This window comes from Capricornis sumatraensis, chromosome 10 (assembly GCF_032405125.1).
Source record: "Capricornis sumatraensis isolate serow.1 chromosome 10, serow.2, whole genome shotgun sequence".
NCBI lineage: Eukaryota > Metazoa > Chordata > Mammalia > Artiodactyla > Bovidae > Capricornis > Capricornis sumatraensis.
Window position 1 is genome coordinate 18,933,047 of NC_091078.1, and position 22,406 is coordinate 18,955,452.

Consider the following 22,406-nt stretch of genomic DNA (forward strand, 5'->3'; position numbering starts at 1 on the left):
TTCAAGAGATGGGAATACCAGACAACCTGACCTGCCTCCTGAGAAATCTGTATGCAGGTCAAGAAGGAACAGTTAGAACCAGACATGGAACAACAGACTGGTTCAAAATTGGGAAACGAGTATGTCAAGGCTGTATATTTGTCACCTGCTTATTTAACTTATATATGCAGAGTATATCATGCAAAATGCTGGGCTGGATGAATCACAAGCTGGAATCAAGATTGCCAGGAGAAATATCAATAACCTCAGATATGCAAATGACACCACCCTATGGCAGAAAGCAAAGAACTAAAAAGCCTCTTGATGAAAGTGAAAGAGGAGAGTAAAAAGTTGGCTTAAAGCTCAACACTCAGAAAACTAAGATCATGGTGTCAGGTCCCATCACTTCATGGCAAATAGATGGGGAAACAATGGAAACAGTGAGAGACTTTATTTTGGGGAGCTCCAAAATCACTGCAAATGGTGACTGCAGCCCTGAAATTAAAAGATCCTTCCTCCTTGGAAGAAAAGCTATGACCAACCTAGACAGTATATTAACAAGCAGAGACATTAGTTTGCCAACAAAAGTCAAAACTATGCTTTTTCCAGTAGTCATGTATGGATGTGAGAGTTGGGCTATAAAGAAAGCTGAGCATAGAAGAATTGATGCTTTTGAACTGTGGTGTTGAAGAAGACTCTTGAGAGTCCCTTGGACTGCAAGGAGATCCAACCAGTCAATCCTACAGGAAGTCAGTCCTGAATATTCATTGGAAGAACTGATGCTGAAGCTGAAACTTCAATACTGTAGCCATCTGATGCGTAGAGCTGACTCATTTGAAAAGACCCTGATGGTGGGAAAGATTGAAGGTAGGAAGAGAAGGGGATGACAGAGGAAGAGATGATTGGATGGCATCACTGACTTGATGGGCATGAATTTGAGCAAGCTCCCGGATTTGGTGATGGACAGGGAAGCCTGGAGTGCTACAATCCATGGGGTCACAAAGAGCCAGACACAACTGAGCAACTGCACTGAACTGATTGTATCTTCTGTGTCAAGCTTCTTGTCTTTTGAGGAGTACCTGATTTTTAAAATCAGCCAAACTGGGGCTTCCCTGGTGGCTCAGTGGTAAAGAATCTTGTCTGCCAGTGCAGGAGACATGGGTTTGATTCATGGCCGAGGAAGATCCCACGTGCTGTGGAGCAACTAAGCCCGTGCACCACAGCTACTCAGCCTGTACTCTAGAGCCCAGGAGCCACAATTACTGAGCCTGTGTGCCTAGAACCCACGCTCTGCAAAAGGAGAAGCCGGAGCACAAGAGAGTCGCTCCCACTCTCTGCAACTGGAGAAAAAGCCCATGCAGCAATGCAGACCCAGCACAGCCAAAAATAAACACAATTATTTCTAAAAACATAAAAACAGCAAAGTTGGGAGAATAATGTGGGTAATCAAGCTGATTCATTTTGTTTGTTCTGATTTGGGGTATAAATAAATGTTCTGATTTGGGGTTTGTCTTCTAAACCGCCTCTGAGATAGAAGCTTTTGATAGATTACTCAAAAGTATTGTCGCTGGAGGAAATGCATAGCTGTTGGAGGTGGTTGCTTTGAAGATGGCCCTCCTCAGAGATACAAGTTCTGCTATGTTTAAAACTGTTTTCTTTATAGGAACATTCTTTGCATTCCATCCTTACAACATTTTATTAAGAAACTTGGTATGTTTATTGAAGTAAGAGGACAGAGGAGCTCCAGTGACCATCTCCCCTTCTCTGTTTTCCAGGAAGTGTTTCACATGGTTGTTGAAGTACCACGCTGGTCGAATGCAAAAATGGAGGTATGTTTCACCTTTGCTAGTCAGATAGAGGATGTCAGGTTTGATCTGGTCACACCAATTTGCTCAGGGGCTGAACAGCTCAAGTCCAAGGCTGTCGTCTTTCTAGTCCCAGTCGGTTTTCCAGTTGTGTCCCCCCTTGCCTGCCTGTCTTCCTTCTGTGCCCGAGCTAAACTCAACCATTTACTCTGTGCAAACCCGCTACACTTTTTCCTTTCCCACGCCTGTGCCTCCGGCACTCCCCAAACCGAGAATCACCTTTTTCTCCTTTGTCTTCTCTTTAATTCCTTTGTTCACTCCTCCATGTAGTCAACAGGCTTGCTTCAGTCACCCCAGCCATAAAAATAATTTTATTGGAATTTCTGTCACATTGTATTTATTTATTCTGATGGCATCTAATAAATTTGGCTTTTTGTTATGGATATCCATAATATTTGCTATCACTTAAGCTTTTTGACAGTAATAAAACTTCATATGTAATAGACAAATATTTGAATAATTCTAAATGCTTTAAAGGAAAGCTAAAGTTAGATATTTTCTCAAATGTTAGGATTTATTCTAGCTAGTTTTAATTTTTGCTTTCCGAAATTAGAACATGTTCTTTTCCCCATCTTGTTCATTCCTGTGTACCTCAAATAAAATTTCCCCTTACAGGCTGATTATGATGAAACTTTTATTTTAAATTATGAAAGTGTTCGGGATAAAGATGTATCATGTAAATGGAACTAGGGGATGCCTATTTCATAATTCCTTAAATCCCTATTTGAATAGTATTTCACATACAAATATACAATGATTTGAAATTTTTTGTTTCAGATTGCTACAAAGGACCCTTTAAACCCAATTAAACAAGATGTGAAGAAAGGAAAACTCCGTTATGTTGCAAATCTGTTCCCTTATAAAGGATATATCTGGAACTACGGTGCTATCCCTCAGGTCTGTCTCTGTGCAGTTGTGAGAAATGTACTTTTCAGCTTAGCTTACAAAAATTTAACCTACTACTTAAAAAAAGACTTAAATACCTACAAAAAGTTGTTCCTATAGTAGGTTATAAAAACATAGGGGGTAATTAACTCATTTTAATACTTCCTTAAATAACTTATTTTCAAGATAAACTAAAAGGTAATTATTTCACATTTGAAAGTTTGTTCTTCTCTGAAATATCTGTTTTTTTTTTAACATGGACTGGTTATAAACTACACAAATTCTTGCATTACAGATTGAGTAGTAGACCTGTTGCAAAACTAGAGCTTAAAAGCACCGATTTTTTTGCACCACCTAGAATGGGGTACAAATCCAAGTCTGCCACTTTCTAGATTTTCTAACTTGCTTCTGCTTCTTCCTCCCTGAGATGGTAATATTCCCCCCTGAAATATTCCTAGTACATAGCTCATGTGGCTGTTTGAGGAATCAAGCACTTAGAACCTGGCACATGTAAGTTCTCACAGCTGTTGACTTTTATCTCTATCATCCAGATTGCTCCTTCCTTGTGGTAAAGTAATAATGAAGTTCTGTTTTCCTAAACAGTCACCCCTTTGAGGTAAGGGGATATCTGCATTGTTTACCAATTTATCCCTAGCACAACAGCAGTGTGTCTAGGCTCTTATTTCATATTTGAGTAAAGAATCACTAGAATTCAGTATACATTCAGTAATGTATACTGAATTCTAGTTTGATTAAACCAATGCTGTGACACTTAAGATTTCTAAATATCCAATTTATTTTCTCCCTGCTGATTGTTTTTATTAACCATTAAGTCTACTAAGTGGAATCTACTGTGAAACAACCTATAAGTTACTAAAACATAGGGCAAATCCATCTAGCTTGTGAAGTGAAAGTTGCTCAGCTGTGTCCGACTCTTTGCGACCCCGTGGACTACACAGTCCGTGGAATTCTGCAGGCCAGAATACTGGAGTGGGTAGCCGTTCCCTTCTCCAGAGGATCTTTGAACCGGGGTCTCCCGCGTTGCAGGCGGATTCTCCGCCAGCTGAGCCACACGGGAAGGCCATCTAGCCTGTGAGGTAATCACCGAGTCTAAGCTCAGCACCTCACCTCGTGCTGCAGTTGATTCACTGCTTAGCCTGGAAACGTCGTCCCTCTGGGAGAACATTGCTGAAATACTTCTCTCTTCTGTAGGTTGAATTTGGTTTTGTTGGGTCTGGTCTTCTTTTCCCCACCACTTTTATCTCCCTGCCTTTACTCCAGCTGAGTAAGCAAACAAATCCAAGAAATACGTTCTGGGTTGGGAGGGAAAAGAACCAAAGCAGCAGCTGCTCTTCAAATGAACTTCCTGACAAGCACAGCCCGTCCTTTCCCCTGCGCCGTGCTCTGTGAGGACTCTGCCTCACAGTTTAGCAGGAAAGAAACCCGGCCGCTTAAATTTTCAGCAAATCCTGATTAAACTTCTCATTCTTGATCCTGACCAGTGATGACATTTTTGCCATCAGCACATGTCATTTCCATCTTGATATTACCACCTACCTGTCTCTGCTTGGAGACATCTTTTAAAGAAAGTCTAGTTAATAGAGTAAGTACTAAGAGCTCACCACAGCAGTGTTCTTTGAATCCATTTTTTAAAGTGAACATCTGGGTCTACATTTGTGTTTGCGTATTGTCTTGGTTATTAGATAGTTGGTTTTTTTCTGATTAAAATAGGATCATTATCCATTTTAAAGCTTAACAGGAGCCCATCATTTAACTAAGGTTATTGTGGTAGTTAAGATATGAATAGAGGATTCATTTTGATGAGAAATAAATAGCTGAAGATTCCGATTTTGCAGAACAATCACGGGATGTTATCTTTTAGTGCCAACATGGTCCACTTTTGTCATTAACACATATTGGAATAACACACTCTTAAGTTTTATTTTCATTTTTTTTTAGACTTGGGAAGACCCAGGACACAATGACAAACACACTGGCTGTTGTGGTGACAATGACCCAATTGATGTGTGTGAAATTGGAAGCAAGGTAATAGAATCGGAAATATTTTTTTTTGAGATGAGAGCAATGAAATCTACAAAGTTCTTACTTTAAAAAACATTGTAAATAAAATATATGAATATCAGTGAAGAAATGATGTCTCTTTGGGTGATAAAAGCATCCATTCCATTCTAAGCATTTGTACATTATAATTTGTAATTTAAACCTAGCCTAGGAAAAGATGTATATTATATGCATGTGTGTGGAAGAACTGGACATGTTGTGCATTGCTTTAAAAGGCAGATGAGGAGTCAGTGGATGAAGGGTACCAGGAGGCAACAAGGCAAACCCTGCCTCAGGATTTGGAGTGACTAGTGAATTGGCCCCATGGGGGTTAAATAACCCCACATGTTGGGGGTTTATGGTAGAGATTCCTCTATCAAGTAGAGTTGCTCTAAGGTTCTAACTATGGTTATTTTCCTTTTTTTTTTAAAATGGTTATTTTCTTTATGATTTTTCCCAGCCTCAAGAAAAGAGCAAGCAACTGAAAAGAAACTTGTCATTCAGTTGCTTAAGTCATAAAGTTCAGGCTTATTTTATGACTTACCTAACTCAGTGACTTCTATAAAATAAAAGGTAAAGACAGTGCATTAAAATAGGTGTTTGAAACAAACTCTGGAGCACTTATTCTTCAGCACAAGCAATGACAGTTTAAAAAACATGAATCACCCTCAACTCTGATAGGATTAGTGGGCATTCACTTGTTTAGCTTTTTAAAAATTGTTTACAGGAACCATCTTAAGTTTGTAGAAATTTATCGTCTTCCTCATTTCCTATTATCCACCAAGTAAAACTGTTCTTCCAGAGTTTAATTCTGTAGTTTTGACCTAGCTGTGATTTTTGACTCTCAGGTGTGTGCACGAGGGGAAATTATCAGAGTGAAAGTTCTGGGCATTCTGGCTATGATTGACGAAGGGGAAACCGACTGGAAAGTCATTGCTATTAATGTGGAAGATCCTGATGCAGCCAATTATAATGGTAAGAAAATATGCAGGGTCTGGACCCTACCCAGTACCAGACTTAACCTGTAACGACAGTCGTTAAGCCCATGCCTTCAAACTGTTACAGGATGGAGGAATGAAACATTTGACAGAGCACTGTGATTTCTGCTGCTGAACCCCTGTGGCTAACTGCATAAACTTTCTCCTTCATTCCAGGACAGGAGAAATCTGGTAGTTTGTCTTTCCTGTTTTCTTCTTTCCTTTCCCACATGCTAGCACTTACTTGCTCTGTTTTTTAAAAAATAAAATTGAGATGTACATGCCACGTGTCATAAAATTCACCATTTTAAAGTTTCCAGTTCCATGGGTTTGATATATGCACTAGGCTGTTAACCACCACCACTTTCTGATTCTAGATCATTTTTACCATTCCAGCAGAAAATCCCACATAGGTTAACTGTCACTCCCTATCTCCCCTTCCCTCAGGCCCTGGCAACCACCTAACTATTGCCTGTCTCTATGGATCTGCTTGATCTGAACATTTCACATAAATGGGCTCACATGATATCTGACTTCCTTCACTTAGCATGCTGTTTTCAGGGTCCATCTACGTTGTAATGTGTATCAGTACTTTATCCCCCCCTTTTGTTGGTGGTAAAATTAACATAAAATTCAGTATCTTGACTGTTTTAAAGGGTGGAATTCAGTGGCATTTAGTATATTCACAGTGTTGTGCAACCATCACCACTTACCTCATTTCAGAACATCCTCATCACCCTGAAGGGAAACTCTGTACCTTTGAGTACTTAGTCACCCCTGTTCCCTCCTCCTCCGAGGCCCCGACAATCACTTACCTGTTTATGTCTCTGTGAATTTGCCTATTCTGGATACTTTATGTACATGGAATTGTAAAATATATGGCCTTCTGTGTCTGGTTTCTTTTTACTTAGGTTTTCTAGGTTTACCCATGTTGTAGCATGTATTAGTACTTCTTTTTTTAATGGCTGAGTTATATTCTGTGGTGTGGATATATATCACATTTTGTTGATCCATTCATCTGTTGATGGACATTTGGGTTCTTTTTGGCTATTAGGAATAGCGCTGCTGCTATGAACATTCCTGTATAAGTTTTTGTGTGGACATGTCTTTTTAATCCTCTTGGATGAGCAAGCTCTGGGAGTTGGTGACGGACAGGGAAGTCTGGCGTGCTGCAGTCCATGGGGTCGCAGAGCCAAACACAACTGCGCGACTGACCTGACTGGGTGTATATACCTAAGAGTGGAGTTTCTGAGTGAAATGGTAACTCTTAATGTTTAGCCCCTTGATGGTGATTTAGTTGCTAAGTCGAGTCCAGCTCTTGCAACCCCATGGACTATAGCCCATCAGGCTTCTCTGTCCATGGAAATCTCCTGGCAAGAATTCTGGGGTGGGCTGTCATTTCCTTCTGGATCTTCCCGACCCAGAGATTGAACTGGGCTTTTCCTGCATTGTGGGCGGATTGTTTATCAACTGAGCTACCAGGGAAGTCCCATGTTTAGCCCCTTGAGGAACTGCCAGATTTTTCCCAAAGCGGCTGCACCGTCTTACAGTCCTGAAAGGGTTCCAATTTTTCTACTTCCTTGCCAGCATTAGTTATTTATCTTTTTAAAGTATAGCCATTCTAATGGGGTGTATCATATTTTTGAGCTATAAGGCTACTTCAGACACTAGGCCTTTATCAGATATATATGATTTGTCTGTATTTTCTTCCATTTTGTGGATTTGTCCTTTTGTTTTCTTAATGGTGTCCTTTGAAGTACTCATGGTTTTCATTTTGATGTAGTCTATTTTTTCTTCTATTGCTGTGCTTTGGGTATCATATTTAAGAAACCATTGCCTAATCTAAGGTCACAAAGTTGTTTCCTTGTAAGAATTTTATAAATTCAACTCTTACATTATTCCTTTCTGTTGTTATTTTTGCCTTTCAGAGTATCATCTCATATATGTTTAAATATGTGCATATTTGCATATATATATATATACACAAACTCATTTAAAAAGGATGCAACACCAACCCTTTAATAGTGCAATGGGAAAAAAAGATGGAGACTGACTTTTTCTTTCAGATAATTCTGTATTATTTAAATTTTATACATTGAGAGTGCATTCCTTCATTTAGTCCTGATACTGTTTGTCACTGTGTCCATTTTCACACGTGCTATTTAAACAGGAGTTCAGTTCAGTCACTCAATCGTGTCTGACTCTTTGTAACCCCATGGACCGCAGCATGCCAGGCCTCCCTGTCCATCACCAACTTCCGGAGTTTACTCAAACTCATGCCCATTGAGTCTGTGATGCCATCCAACCATGTCATCCTCTGTCGTCCCCTTCTCCTCCTGCCCTCAATCTTTCCCAGCATCAGGGTCTTTTCAAATGAGTCAGCTCTATGCATCAGATGGCCAAAGTATTGGAGTTTCAGCTTCAGCATCAGTCCTTCTCAAGAATATTCAGGACTGACTTCCTTTAGGATGGACTGGTTGGATCTGCTTGCAGTCCAAGGGACTCTCAAGAGTCTTCTCCAACACCACAGTTCAAAAACATCAATTCTTCAGTGCTCAGCATTCTTTATAGTCCAACTCTCACATTCATACATGACTACTGGAAAAACCATAGCCTTGACTAGACGGACCTTCGTTGGCAAAGTAATGTTTCTGCTTTTTAATATGTTGTCTAGGTTGGTCATAGCTTTTCTTCCAAGGAGTAAGCATCTTTTAATTTCATGGCTGCAGTCACCATCTGCATTAATTTTGGAGCCCCCCAAAATAAAGTCTGCCACTGTATCCACTGTTTACCCATCTATTTGCCATGAAGTGATGGGACCGGATGGCATGATCTTAGTTTTCTGAATGTTGAGCTTTAAGCCAACTTTTTCACTCTCCTCTTTCACTTTCATCAAGAGACTCTTTAGTTCTTTGCTTTCTGGCGTCAGTGTGATATCATCTGCATATCTGAGGTTATTGATATTTCTCCCGGCAATCTTGACTCCAGCTTGTCCTTCTTCCAGCCCAGCGTTTCTCATGATGTACTCTGCATATAAGTTAAATAAGCAGGGTGACAGTATACAGCCTTGACGCACTCCTCTTCCTATTTGGAACCAGTCTGTTTTTCCATGTGCAGTACTATGTTCCTGTGAACATAGTTCACAGGAGGCAGGTCAGGTTGTCTGGTATTCCCATCTCTTTCAGAGTTGTCCACAGTTTATTGTGATCCACACAATCAAAGGCTTTGGCATAGTCAATAAAGCAGAAATAGATGTTTTCCTGGAACTCTCTTGCTTTTTTGATGATGCAGCAGACGTTGACAAATTGATCTCTGGTTCCTCTGCCTTTTCTGAAACCAGCTTGAACATCTGGAAGTTAGGGTTCACATATTGTTGAAGCCTGGCTTGCAGAATTTTGAGCATTACTTTACTAGCATGTGAGATGAGGGCAATTATGCAGTAGTTTGAGCATTCTTTGGCATTGCCTTTCTTTGGGATTGGAATGAAAACTGACCTTTTCCAGTCCTGTGGCTACTGCTGAGTTTCCAAATTTGCTGGCATATTGAATGCAGCACTTTCACAGCATCATCTTTTAGGATTTGAAATAGCTCAACTGGAATTCATCACCTCCCCTAGCTTTGTACTTGACTTCACATTCCAAGATAACTGGCTCTAGGTGAGTCATCACACCATCATGATCATCTGGGTCATGAAGATCTTTTTTGTACAGTTCTTCTGTGTATTGTTGCCACCTCTTCTTAATATCTTCTGCTTCTGTTAGGTCCATACCATTTCTGTCCTTTATCGAGCCCATCTTTGCATGAAATGTTCTCTTGGTATCTCAGATTTTCTTGAAGGGATCTCTAGTCTTTCCCATTCTATTGTTTTCCTCTATTTCTTTGCACTGATCACTGAGGAAGGCTTTCTTGTCTCTCCTTGCTATTCTTTGGAACTCTGCATTCACATGCTTATATCTTTCCTTTTCTCCTTTACTTTTTGTTTCTCTTCTTTTCACAGCTATTTGTAAGGACTTCTCAGTCAGCCATTTTGCTTTTTTGCATTTCTTTTTCTTGGGGATGGTCTTGATCCCTGTCTCCTATACAATGTCACTAACCTCCGTCCATAGTTCATCAGACACTCTATCAGATCTAGTCCCTTAAATCTATTTTTCACTGCCACTCTATAATTGTTAGGGATTTGATTTAGGTCATACCTGAATGGTCTAGTGGTTTTCTGCACTTTCTTCAATTTCAGTCTGAGTTCAGCAATAAGGAGTTCATGATCTGAGCCACAGTCAGCTCCCAGTCTTGTTTTTGCTGACTATATAGAGCTTCTCCATCTTTGGCTGCAAAGAATATAATCAATCTGATTTTGGTGTTGGCCATCTGATGATGTCCATGTGTAGAGTCTTCTCTTGTGTTGTTGGAAGAGGGTGTTTGCTATGACCAGTGCGTTTTCTTGGCAAAACTCTATTAGTCTTTGCCCTGCTTCATTCTGTACTCCAAGGCCAAATTTGCCTGCTACCCCAGGTGTTTCTTGACTTCCTACTTTTGCATTCCAGTCCCCTATAATGAAAAGGACATCTCTTTTTGGGTGTTAGTTCTAAAAGGTCTTGTAGGTCTTCATAAAACCGTTCAACTTCAGCTTCTTCAGCATTACTGGTCGAGGCATAGATTTGGATTACTGTGATATTGAATGGTTTACCTTGGAAATGAACAGAGATCATTCTGTCGTTTTTGAGATTGCATCCAAGTACTGCATTTTTGACTCTCTTGTTGACTATGAGGGGTACTCCATTTCTTCTAAGAGATTCCTGCCCACAGTAGTAGGTATAATGGTCATATGAGTTAAATTCACCCATTCCAGTCCATTTTAGTTCGCTGATTCCTAGAATGTCGACGTTCACTCTTGCCATCTCCTGTTTGACCACTTCCAATTTGCCTTGATTCATGGACCTGACATTCCTGGTTCCTATGCAGTATTGCTCTTTACAGCATCGGACCTTGCTTCCATCACCAGTCATATCCACAACTGGGTGTTGTTTTTGCTTTGGCTCCGTCTCTTCATTCTTTCTGGAGTTATTTCTCCACTGATCTCCAGTAGCATATTATTGGGCACCTACTGACCTGGGGAGTTCATCTTTCAGTGTCCTATCTTTTTGCCCTTTCATACTGTTCATGGGGTCCTCAAGGCAAGAATACTGAAGTGGTTTGCAGTTCCCTTCTCCAGTGGACCACATTTTGTCAGACCTCTCCACCATGACCTGTCTGTCTTGGGTGGCCCTACACAGCATGGCTCATAGTTTCATTGAGTTAGACAAGGTGTCTTGCTGGGGCTTCTCCTTTGCCCTTGGACGTGGGGTATCTCCTCACAACTGCTTCAGTGCTACCGTCTTACTGGGGTTTCTCTGCCCTTGGACGTGGGGTGTCTCTACATGGAGATGTGTACACAAGGGTACACATGCTAAAATAGTGTGCTTTGGCCACAGTTAATGAAGCCACAGCATCTTTACATCAGCAGCATTTTCTGGGTGTCATTTCCCTTGTAGTCAATATTGTTAGAACCCTGAACGTTTCTCTGGGTGGCTGGGCCTGTGGTGCGAGCAGTATACAGCTTTCCTTAAACATCAGGGTAAGGCAGTGTCCGTCATCTGTTATAACTGGAAGAGAATTAAGCAGAGAGAGCACTTGACAAGTCACAACTCTGGGAGGAATATACACAGAGCCATGGGGGCGGATGGCCTACCCACTAAAGCGACCAGGTTGGCCATGTTGATCCTCTTTGACATTGTGGGGCCCACGACAGCCAGCCACCCGCCTGCTGCAGTTGTGGGCGTCAGGAAAGTGAGCATTTCTCGCGGCTCATGGTTGTGGGCTGATTAGAGGCTGAACCCAAGGAACAGCACAGAATTGATCTATAAAGTACAATAGGAGGAACAAAACTTGAAGTTTTTCCTACTTTTTTTTTTTCCTCGGTCTGGTGTCCAGAGTTCCCTAGTCTGGGTCCAGCATACCTTTCAATATCTAGTTCAAAAGAAGTCAAACAGTTCATCAGTTCTTACATTTTTTCCTTACTAGGACAATACAGAAATGTGTTAGATCTTTGTCTCTAGTTTTTGGCAAAGAACTAAATCCCTTGGAATTTCCTGAGTGATGAGTGTGTCTTTTATTCACAGTGAGCCTCTTTCATTACACCTGAGTTTGTGCTAATAAGGTGACTTAAGGTGGGGCCCTAGCTAGCCTCAGACAGGCTCAGTCAACAGAAAAACTGAATGATTAGAGGGTGGGAACTTTTAGTCCCAATCATTGACCCCTGGGACTGGGAGGGGAGGCTCCATGAAAAGCCTGGAATCATGAGATGTGGAGCACTTCTGGGATGGTGAGCACACTGCAATGCTGGGACGGTGGCATGCCTCCCTCTGCCCCCCAGAGGACATGGGAACTACACCCTCCATCCCCCCATGCTGGGTCCTAAGCATCTCTTGTGTTGGACTGTTCCTGAGTTGTATCCTTTATCCTAAACCAGTAAACATAAGCTCAGTGTTTTCTTGAGTTTTATGAGTCTTTCTGGCAAATTTTCAAACCCAAGGAGAGAACTGTAGGAAACTGATTTATAGCAAGTGGTCATGGCTTGGAATTTGCCACCAACGTCTGAAGTGGGATCACTGTTGTGGAACTGAGCCCTCTAACTGTGGGACCTGACTCCATTAGTCAGTGTCATTATTGAACTGAATTGTCAGGCTGGCATTTGGTGCCTAAAGAATAGAATTGGTTGGGAAATTTGTTAGAAGACAACATTCACTTGCATTTTGGATTTCTGGATTTTCAAACTATTTCTGTATCAGATGATACCTTTTACATGAATTATAAGTTCCTTGAAATTTATCAGTGTTTAAACATTTCCCAGTTCACTTTGTAAACTTTCCCTACTTTAAGTGGTACTCTGATAATAAAATACATGATTTTCTTTAACTATGTACCTTACAAATTGGGCTAAGCCAAGTTTATATTATAGAAATATAAATAAGCTGTTGTTGAACATATTTCTGCTTCCAATTACAATTTTCCTGATGGGTTTTTTTTTTTTTTTTTGTACTTGTATCTTCTATTTGTTTGCATGGAAAAGCAGTTTGGTCATTTAAACTTGAGTTTGATGGCATTAAGGCTCGACATTGATAATGACTATACAGAAACTTAAAAACGTTTTTTTTTTTTTACAGAGGACACTTTTTTTTTGGCCAGAAATATAGTATTGTGATATTGAATGCCTATACTGTAGAGTGAGGAAAGCTTATTCACATGTGATAAGTAACCTATCAGTGAACATATGTAATGCATTTTTTCTTGTCTTTTAGTACGTCATTGGAGCGTGATCCTCAAGTACAACCTCAACCTGTCTTTCAGTATCTTTTATCCTCTTTGGAGAAGGGCATGGCAACCCACTCCAGTATTCTTGCCTGGAGAATCCCATGGACACAGGAGCCTGGAGGGCTACAGTCCATGGGGTCGCAAACAGTTGGATACGACTGAGCAACTGAAACACACATACTTCTCTTGGGGCTTCCCAGGTGTCTCAGTGGTAAAGAATCTTCCTGCATCGTAGGAGACACAGGTTTGAGCCCTGGGAAGTTACACACGCTTGCCAAACTATGCTCTCATGCAGCCCCCAGTCATTTCTCCCTCCTCTTATTTAATAGGAATTATTGTGGTACTGATTGTTCTCTTAGTACTTAATGTCAGAGCTATTCTAAGACACTAGATGATTTTCTTTTAATATGTATATATGTTCTCTTCTCGAAAAGATATTAGTTCTAACATTATTTGAACTTTTTTGACAATCCATCCTATAGCTCTTGAAAGTACGTGGTATTTTTATTGAATGCATAAATAATTACATATACATCTTGCAGTCTGAGAAGAGAATCTTATTCTCTTCTTAGATATTAATGATGTCAAGCGGCTGAAACCTGGCTACCTGGAAGCTACTGTGGATTGGTTTAGGAGGTACAAGGTTCCAGATGGAAAACCTGAGAATGAGTTTGCTTTCAATGCAGAATTTAAAGATAAGGTAAGGTGTCACTCAGAACTGTAGCTGTAGGCCTATCTGTGTTGAGACATAATTTAACCATATTGTTACCATCTAAAGACTATATGACCATAAAATAGATGTTTAAAGACACAAGACAGGCTTTATGTTGATTTGTTCATTTAAATGGTTTTCTTCCATTTTTGATACAAGGAAATGATTCAGAAGAGACGAAGCTATCATGCTTTGGTAAAATGTTGATGATAAGAAAAGAACAGGACTGTCCCCTGGTGGGCCAGGGGTTAAGACTGTGTTCACTGCAAGTACCATGGGTTCCAGCCCTGGCTGGGGAACTAATCCCACAGGCCATGACCCGAGCCCAAAATTAGGAAAGGAAAGAACTTGTTTCTGTTATTCTAACGAATATCTCTTTAAATTACAGAACTTTGCAGTTGACATTATTGAAAGCACTCATGACTATTGGAGAGCATTAGTGACTAAGAAAACTGATGGAAAAGGAATCAGCTGGTAAGCATTAACTCTTGTCTCCATGTTTAACACACAGAGCAGACTAGCTTACTCCGGATACGTTAATAACCTCAACATATTGTACCGTTACATTCACTTAGGAAAGAGATAACTGGTTTTATCAGTACTTAAGTCAATAGGAAGTGCAGACTGAAGGAAAAACCACACAGTGTAAAGGTTGTGAGTTACAATTTATTTGAGGACTGTAGCCCAGGAGACAACTTCTCAGATAGCCCTAAAGAACTACTGCAGAGATGTAAGGGAGGAGCCAAGAGAGATACAAACTTTTTTTTTTTTTGCTGGGAAAACATGTAGTCAAGCATAAAAAGATGACTGTTAATCATAAAGAAGAGACATCTCAAGTTAATGATTTCAGTGCTTTTCTATGTATGAGAAGAGGCAAAAATCTGGGGTCATTTGAAATTTTTTCTTAGAAATTCATGTTAACTATCTAGGGGCCAGTATACCCAAATCTTTCCTGTTCTTCTCCATCCTGAATTCCCCTCAGGGCACACTGTCAGCAGGAGACTGTAGTGGGTAAGGGCTTGATCCTGGTAGAACTGGAATATAGCAGGCAACATTTTTTTCTTTGCAGAAAGTAAAAAAAAAAAAAATGCCACAAAGATACTCTGAATAAGTAAAAACTAAAATTATAAAGGGGAGAATGAGATCAGAGCTTTGTAAGGGTAACTGGGGAAAACTGCCTAGCATCAGGGTGCTCAGAATGGGTTGAATACTAGGGTTGGTATTCTCTGATGTAAATATATAGGATCATCACAACTAAACCAGGATCTACCATGCACATTGAATTAACTACTGTTACTACTTCTACTACTACTACTAATAACTAATACTGATTGAGCAGTTAATATTTGCCAAGGATGCAACAGAGATACAGGGAGATTAAACTTAACCAAGGTCATACCACAGTGTTTTGGAATGAGGACTCGCATCCAAGTCTCTGTGGCCCCAGCTTATTTTTAGTATAATATACTCCCTCTTTAAAGATTATAAGAGAATGGGCACCATTGCCACTTAACTAGTGTTGTTCTGAAAATAGTAGCTGATGAAGTAAATAGGAGGAAGAAATAAGATGCAGGAATACTGGAAAAGGGGGAAGCAAATTGTTGCAGATGATATGACTGTGTACACAGAAAACCCTAGAAAAAAGAACATAAGGTGGAGGATTACAAAATGAGTATATATGCACATTGCTAGTTTTGTATATGAACATAACAGAAACTATAATAGAGGAAAAGATCCCATGTAGAATAGAATTTAAGAAAAAAAAGTATAAATAAGAAATCTGAACGACCCAGAAGAAGAAGAAAACTTTAAAACTCTATAGAGAAAAATAAAAGATATTAAATATAAAGGTATCATATATTCATGAATAACATTCAGTTTCATCTAGGAAAAAAAAAACTGCATGTCAGAATAGTGACAGAAATCCTGAAAAAAACAAGGGTATCGGTGGTGAGGTTTGCACCAACTGCCTATTTAAGAGGAAAAACGAGGCTAGATCTCTGTCTTGCCCTTTACATTCCTTTCTTCCTCCAGATATGCACGCTGGCAACCACCCTCATGCTGTAGCTGCTTTTCGTTTCTGAAAGGTGCTGTAACCAGGCAGGTCCTCCTGTACAAGTAGCCCAGCACCAACCAGTGTTCTTAACCCCAGCTGCTTTATACCCACCTGTTAACTGACACTGGCTGCCAGCATGAGTTTGCAACTCTTGTCTTATGTCAGTGTTTTAATTCCAGACAGATAAATTGTAATGTGAGAAAATTCTAGAAAAAGACTAGGTGCATTTAATTTATTAGCTTGTAGTAGGGAAGACCTCTCTAAACAGAAGACAAACTCAAAATCCAGAAAAGAAAGGTTTACTTATGATTTTTTAATGTATCAGGAGGCAGTTCTTCCCAGTTTTTTCTTAACACCTGACAAAGGACTAAATTTCTTAATTTATAAATGACTTACCCAAATTGATGAAAGAGAGAATACTAATAGAGGGAGAGAAAAAGTAAGTTCTCATATAAGAAGATGTGCGGCCTCACTTTATAATTTTAAATGCAGCTCAGAAAGATAGTGTTATCCTTCAATAAATCTGCACAATTAAAAAAATTAAATGATAGCCTGGAGTGGCAACATTTATATGTAGTTGTGAGAGTAATTAAAAAAAATTTAATGATAGCCTGGAGTGGCAACATTTATATGTAGTTGTGAGAGTTTGAATGGGTACAGCCTTTGTGAGGGCAGTTTGACAGTAGTCAGTACCTAGGTTTTTTTGTGTCTTTTTTTTTAATTGGAGGATAATTGCTTTACAATGTTGTGTTGGTTTCTGGTGTATAACGTAAATCAGCCATTAATCTCAAAATTTTAAATTCTTGTATTTCTTTGTAGCACTACTAACTAGGAATGTATCCTATATAGTCCTGAAAGATGTCTGTACAAGGATGTTCACTGCAGTGTCATTTATAATATCAAAAAAGTTAGAAACAACCAAACTGTAATGATTAAGCAATTCATGGAACAGTATATGGCACATTGTTCTCTATATGTTGATGTGGAATGATGTCCAAAATATATTAAATGAGAAAAGCAAAGTCCATAGCAGTATATTTATCACAGTGTGATCCCATTTATGCAAGGTAAGATATACCTACACACCCCAGCATCTGTTTATATTATAAATTTCTTTTCTGGAGGGAGAAAAGAGCTATAGGAAATTCTCAGGAATGTTCTGTAAGTTGGGATAATGTCTTGTAAAATAAAAACATCTGTCTCTCCACAAGCATAAGAAAAACTGAGCACACACACACCTTTGTATGAAAATGTACAATCATGAGACTTTGCTTTTAATAACTTCTCTATTTTGTGGTATCCTATTATTTCTATGGAAATGTTAAGTAACAGGTGGCTGAATATTTTTTCTTTTTCATAGAATATTTTTGATTATAACCATATAATAGTACACAATAATTCAATATGAAGGAAATTTTGAATCATAGTTAACCAAAAAAAGTTTAAAAAAAAAATCACTTTAATCTCAGTTTTTCCATAGATACTTATAGTAACATGTAAAGTTTTCTCTTTTTACAGTCCTTTTTAAGTATATTTTCAAAAATAATCATATTGTATGTGTAATATATGGGGTTCCCAGGTGGTAAAGAATCCATCCACCTGCTAATGCAGGAGACACAGGAGATGTAGGTTCGATCCCTGGGTTGGGAAGAGTCCCTGGAGTAGGAAATGGCAGCCTACTCCAGTATTCTTGCTGGGATAATCCCATGGACAGAGGAGCTTGGTGGGCTATAGTCCATGGTGTCCTAAAGAGTAAGACACGATTGAGCGAAAGCATATGCACATATATAATACATACATTTTGTTTTGTGGTTTAGAAAAGTTAACACTACAAGCATTTGTTATGTCATTAAATATATAATATTTTATAATATAAATATTCCATCTGTATATTGTTCTGTCTGTTGGATAAATCAGTTTTAATCATCTCTGTTGTTGGACATTTTGGTTACTTCCAGCTTTTCAGTCATATCAATAGTGAAAATCATGCATGTTGAACATCTTTGTACATAATTATTTAAATCTCTGAGTTTGGCGAGGTGGAATTTGTCTATCAAAGTGTATGTGGTTTTCAAAAGGTTTTGGACACTTTTTTTTTTTGGTGTGTGTTAAAAAAAATTTTTTTTTAATTTTGTTGTGGACATATTTTACCAGATTATTTTTCAGGAATATTGAACCAGGTGTTGCTCCTGCCAGGTGTCAGCACTGATAGAAACCAGATTTTTTTTTTTTTTTATCTAACTAGGAAAGATAGGCCTCTCATTTTAATTTGCATTTCTTAGCTCTTTCAAAGAATTGCAAAGCACTCAATCACAGATTTTAAAATCTGAACTTGTTAAAGTATTTGAGTAAAATTTGCCTTAAGAATAGCTGTATCTTGCCAAAATAAATAATCAAAATGTTTAATATAGGTGAGAAATCTTTCAACAATGCCAAACTTGAATCTCACTTGACCTACCAGCTCCAGCTTGTTATTTTTAACACGAGTTTTAATGAGAGAAGTTTTTGTTAGTGTGACACTTTCCCTTTGTGTAACAGCATGAACACCACGGTGTCTGAGAGCCCCTTCCAGTGTGACCCTGATGCTGCCAAAGCCATTGTGGATGCTGTAAGTAAAGGTTTCCTGGAGAAAAAACAAACTCGGCAGCCAAAAAATACGGTGTTGAATGGGGAGGGAAAGTATTAATTATTAGTTATGAATATTAATAACCCAAGTGCCTGGGTACTTATCATAAGCCATTTTTCATAAGAGTACCAATGGGAACTTACGTGGCTTGGTCATAGCAAGGATGGAGAAAGTCATCAAATTTCAGGTACCATTGCAAGAGTGGTTTGTAGACCTAGAGAGACTTTCAGGTGAGGTAATAAATCATCCATCAAAGAAATAATCTGATTTTGATTAACCTAAAGATTGAAGCTTGTCTAAAATTATTCTCATAATATTAGATGAGAAAAACAAAAGAAAATGAGGTCTGACTTTACTGACTTGTATAGTACAAGGGAAAAAGACAATTTAATGATAAAGCCAGTATGTTTAGATTTATTTTTATTTGTATATAAATTTTGACAAAGTTGAGATAAAAGGGAAAAGCCACTGGTTAACAACCATTACTTTTCAATAAGAACATTCTGCCTACATTTTATATATATAAAGTCTATATATACATATGTTGGTTTTTCAATTATTTCAAAAAAGCATTTTTATTAATTATTCTCCTGTGTTGTCGTTAAAAGCCAAGAGGTTTTGAGTTTGTTAGCATTTCTTAGTAGAGCAAGCTTTGCATTGTTCCCATCTGGTGTAAATTATTTTTAGAACTTAAAATTTGAAATAGTTGTCTGCTGTTCACATTCCTTTTAATCTTTCTGTCAATATACTTTTTTAGCTTATTCTTTTCCTGGAATTAGACTAATACATTTTAATACTGTGTTTTAGTTACCACCACCATGTGGATCTGCCTGCACAATACCAACAGATGGTAAGATCTATATTCTAGGCAAATTACATTAAACATTCTCCATATGTGTGGGGAAATGACATGTATATCTGTAGATGCATCTTACATACCACATACAGAGAAAGAGGAGAATGGGGAGAAGCACTCTTAGGGTTTCGAGGCGTCCGTGGGAAAAGGGGCTGTATGTACCCCCTTTAGTGCCAGCCCGTGACAGCAGCTTCCAAGTCATGACCCACTGTTCTCTTGAGTTCCTGGTAGGTGCCTCGTGGAGGCTGGAGCAGGCTGGGCTCTGCCTCCCCGTCTGGCCACAGGCTGATTCACCCAGAAAACAGTTCTTTCCATCTTTAGACATTAGAATTCTCTGTAAGGCTCTTCTGGTGAGAATTGCCGATCTGTAGGATCAGCCATCAAGAGTAAGGATGTTTAGTTGCCCAGCCGTGTCTGACTCTGCGACGCCATGGACTGTAGCCCACCAGGCTCCTCTGTCCGTGCGATTTCCCAAGCAAGAATACTGGAGTGGGTTGCCATTTCCTTCTCCACAAGAGTAAGGAAGCCCAAAACAAAACACTGATAAGTTACCTGTTTTGGTAATTTAGTGAAGCTATGCATGTATGTAGATTTAATGTAACCCATAGCAGTATTTATTAAAGCAAGTATATTATTCACTGTTATATGTTGGGTGTAATTTTGATTCTTAACAGGGATTCTAATTGGTTTCTCTTTTTCCTGACTACAGTGGATAAGTGGTTCCATCACCAGAAAAACTAAGGAAATTTCTCTGGAATACAAGCTGATATTGCTGCATCCTACCTGTCGGAAAGTGTTAGATGTGAACGTAGTAGCTTTTCCAAGCTTTAAACTTATAGAACTAATCAGTCAGAGTCTGCTGTCACCAATCCAATATATTCATACATGGTCCATCTAAGAGCATTTATCATGTCAACTAAGGTAACTTTTAGTTCCTGCTTAAATATGAAGGCGGTTGTAGTTCGGAAGTCATCTGTGACTGAGTATGCAAGATGAGTACATATTGGATGTATACGTTTGCCATGGGTTAGGAAATAAAAATTATTTTGTTTCAACTTGGTTTATGATATTTGTATTTTAATCTGAAGCCTAACACTACCAAGCAGGCTTGGGTGCTGTTTGGTATTGGCTTTCTATGACTGATCTTACAATTCAGTTTTACTAGCCTAAAAACTGGCATTTTTAGGCGCCTGAAAGTGAAATCCCTTGTATTGACAGTAGTTCTTGATGCTCTGCTCTTACCTAATTCCCGTCGCCTCATTGTGAGTCATCAGTCAGGACAGTTCTGTGATTAAATTTGTGCACTGCGTTAAATTCGAGCTCTGCAGACCTGAGTTTTTAATCCTACGTGATATACTTACTTAGCTCTGTAATCTCAGGTCAGGTACCAAACACCCAACTCCAGCTCCCTCGTTTGTAAAAGAGATGCAGTTTGTGTAAAGGCATTATTAAGCATTCAGATTGTTTTAATTGAAATTTTTTTTGAGATCATTAGAAATTCACATGCAGTTGTTAAGAAATAATACAGAGACTTTCTCTATTCCTTTCCCCCCAAAGGCAAGAGTTTGTAAAACTACAGTACAATAATACAAGCAGGATATGGCCCTAATAGTCTACCCGTCTTCCTCAGATCTCCCAGTTTTACTTGTTCTCATCTGTATGCTGTATTTTTCTGTGTAGGCTCCTGTGTCCCACAAGATACTTAACACTTAATATCACAAAGACCCCTGGTTTTATCTTTTTATAACCACAGCCACCTCTCATTACGTGTATCTATAGTTCATTCTTTTTATTCATTCCTATCTATTGCTGAGTAGTATGTATGCCAGAGGCTGTTCACCTTGGAGACCTGCAGATACGGGAGTGGCCTAGCATGAGATTTACCCCCTCTCCCTCGGATGTATGTATAAACTGTTTCACCTATGAAGGACATCTAAGCTCATTCCAGTTTCTATTAAAAATAAAGCTGCAAGGACTCAGCTGGTAGTCCACACTGTCTTAAGACTCCACACTCCCGGTGCAGGGGGCCCAGGTTTGTTCACTGGTTAGGGAACTAGATCCCACATGCTGAAGCTCAGGAGTTCGCATGCCACAGTCAAGATCCCACATGCCACAGCTAAGACCCAGTACAGCCAAATAAATAAATGTAAAAAATAAAGCTGCTATAAATATTCATGTACATATTTTTGTGTCAGTATAACTTTTCACTGTAATTGCTAAGTCATCTCATAGATGCATAGATTTTGTTTTATAAAATGCTGCCAAACTGTTTTCTTGAGTGGCTGTAGTATTCTACACTTCCTATAGCAATGTATGAGTGATTCAGTTTCTCTGCGTCCTTGCCAGAGTTTGGTTTATCACTATTTTTTATTTCAGCCGTTCTGTTAGGTGTGTAGTGATATCTTGTTGCGCTTTTCATTTGCATTTCTCTAACTGCTAGTTATGTAAAACATCTTTTCCTGTGTCTGTTTGCCATCTTCTTTGGTTAAATATTTGTCCTACCTTTGATGCATTTTCTGATTAGATTTTTTTTTCATCATTAACTGTTGAAAGTCCTTTGTCAGATATGTAGTTGCAGACATTTTCTGCCATTCTGTGACTTTTCATTCTCTTTACATGGGCTTTTACAGAACAGATTTTTAAATTTGATAAAGTCTACTGTATCAAATTTTCTTTTTATGAATTATGCTCTTTGTATCAAGTTTAAGAATTCTTTACCTGGATCCCAAAGAGTGTCTCCAAATGTTTTATAGCTTTACATTTTAGTCTGTGATCCCTTTTGAGTTTATTTTTGTATAAGAGATGAGGTTTAGGGCAAGGCTCTTTAATTCTTGCTACAGATGTCCAACTGCTCTGGCACCATTTGTTGAAATGTTATTCTTCCCTCAGTGTACTGGTTTTGTGCTTCTGTCAAATATCAGTTGAGTGTATTTGTGTTGGGTCGATTTCTGGGTGCTCTGTCTGTCCCACTGATCTGAGTCTAACCTGTCAGAACCATACTCTCTTGGTTACTCTAGCTATATGGTAAGTCTTACTAGCAAA

At 38.9% G+C, this 22,406-nt stretch overlaps 1 protein-coding gene across 1 annotated transcript in view; it reads left to right on the forward strand.

Moving 5' to 3' along the window:
• PPA1 (inorganic pyrophosphatase 1) overlaps window positions 1-20,422 on the forward strand; it is a 33,963-nt gene extending 13,541 nt beyond the window's left edge. Inside the window, exons 3-11 of the mRNA XM_068982297.1 lie at window positions 1,755-1,808; window positions 2,622-2,741; window positions 4,689-4,775; window positions 5,639-5,765; window positions 13,687-13,814; window positions 14,215-14,300; window positions 18,421-18,490; window positions 19,316-19,358; window positions 20,074-20,422. Coding sequence (XP_068838398.1) covers window positions 1,755-1,808; window positions 2,622-2,741; window positions 4,689-4,775; window positions 5,639-5,765; window positions 13,687-13,814; window positions 14,215-14,300; window positions 18,421-18,490; window positions 19,316-19,358; window positions 20,074-20,105 — 747 coding nt within the window. The 3' untranslated portion in view covers window positions 20,106-20,422. The remainder of the gene's footprint in view (window positions 1-1,754; window positions 1,809-2,621; window positions 2,742-4,688; window positions 4,776-5,638; window positions 5,766-13,686; window positions 13,815-14,214; window positions 14,301-18,420; window positions 18,491-19,315; window positions 19,359-20,073) is intronic.
• The last annotated feature ends 1,984 nt before the right edge of the window (window positions 20,423-22,406 follow it).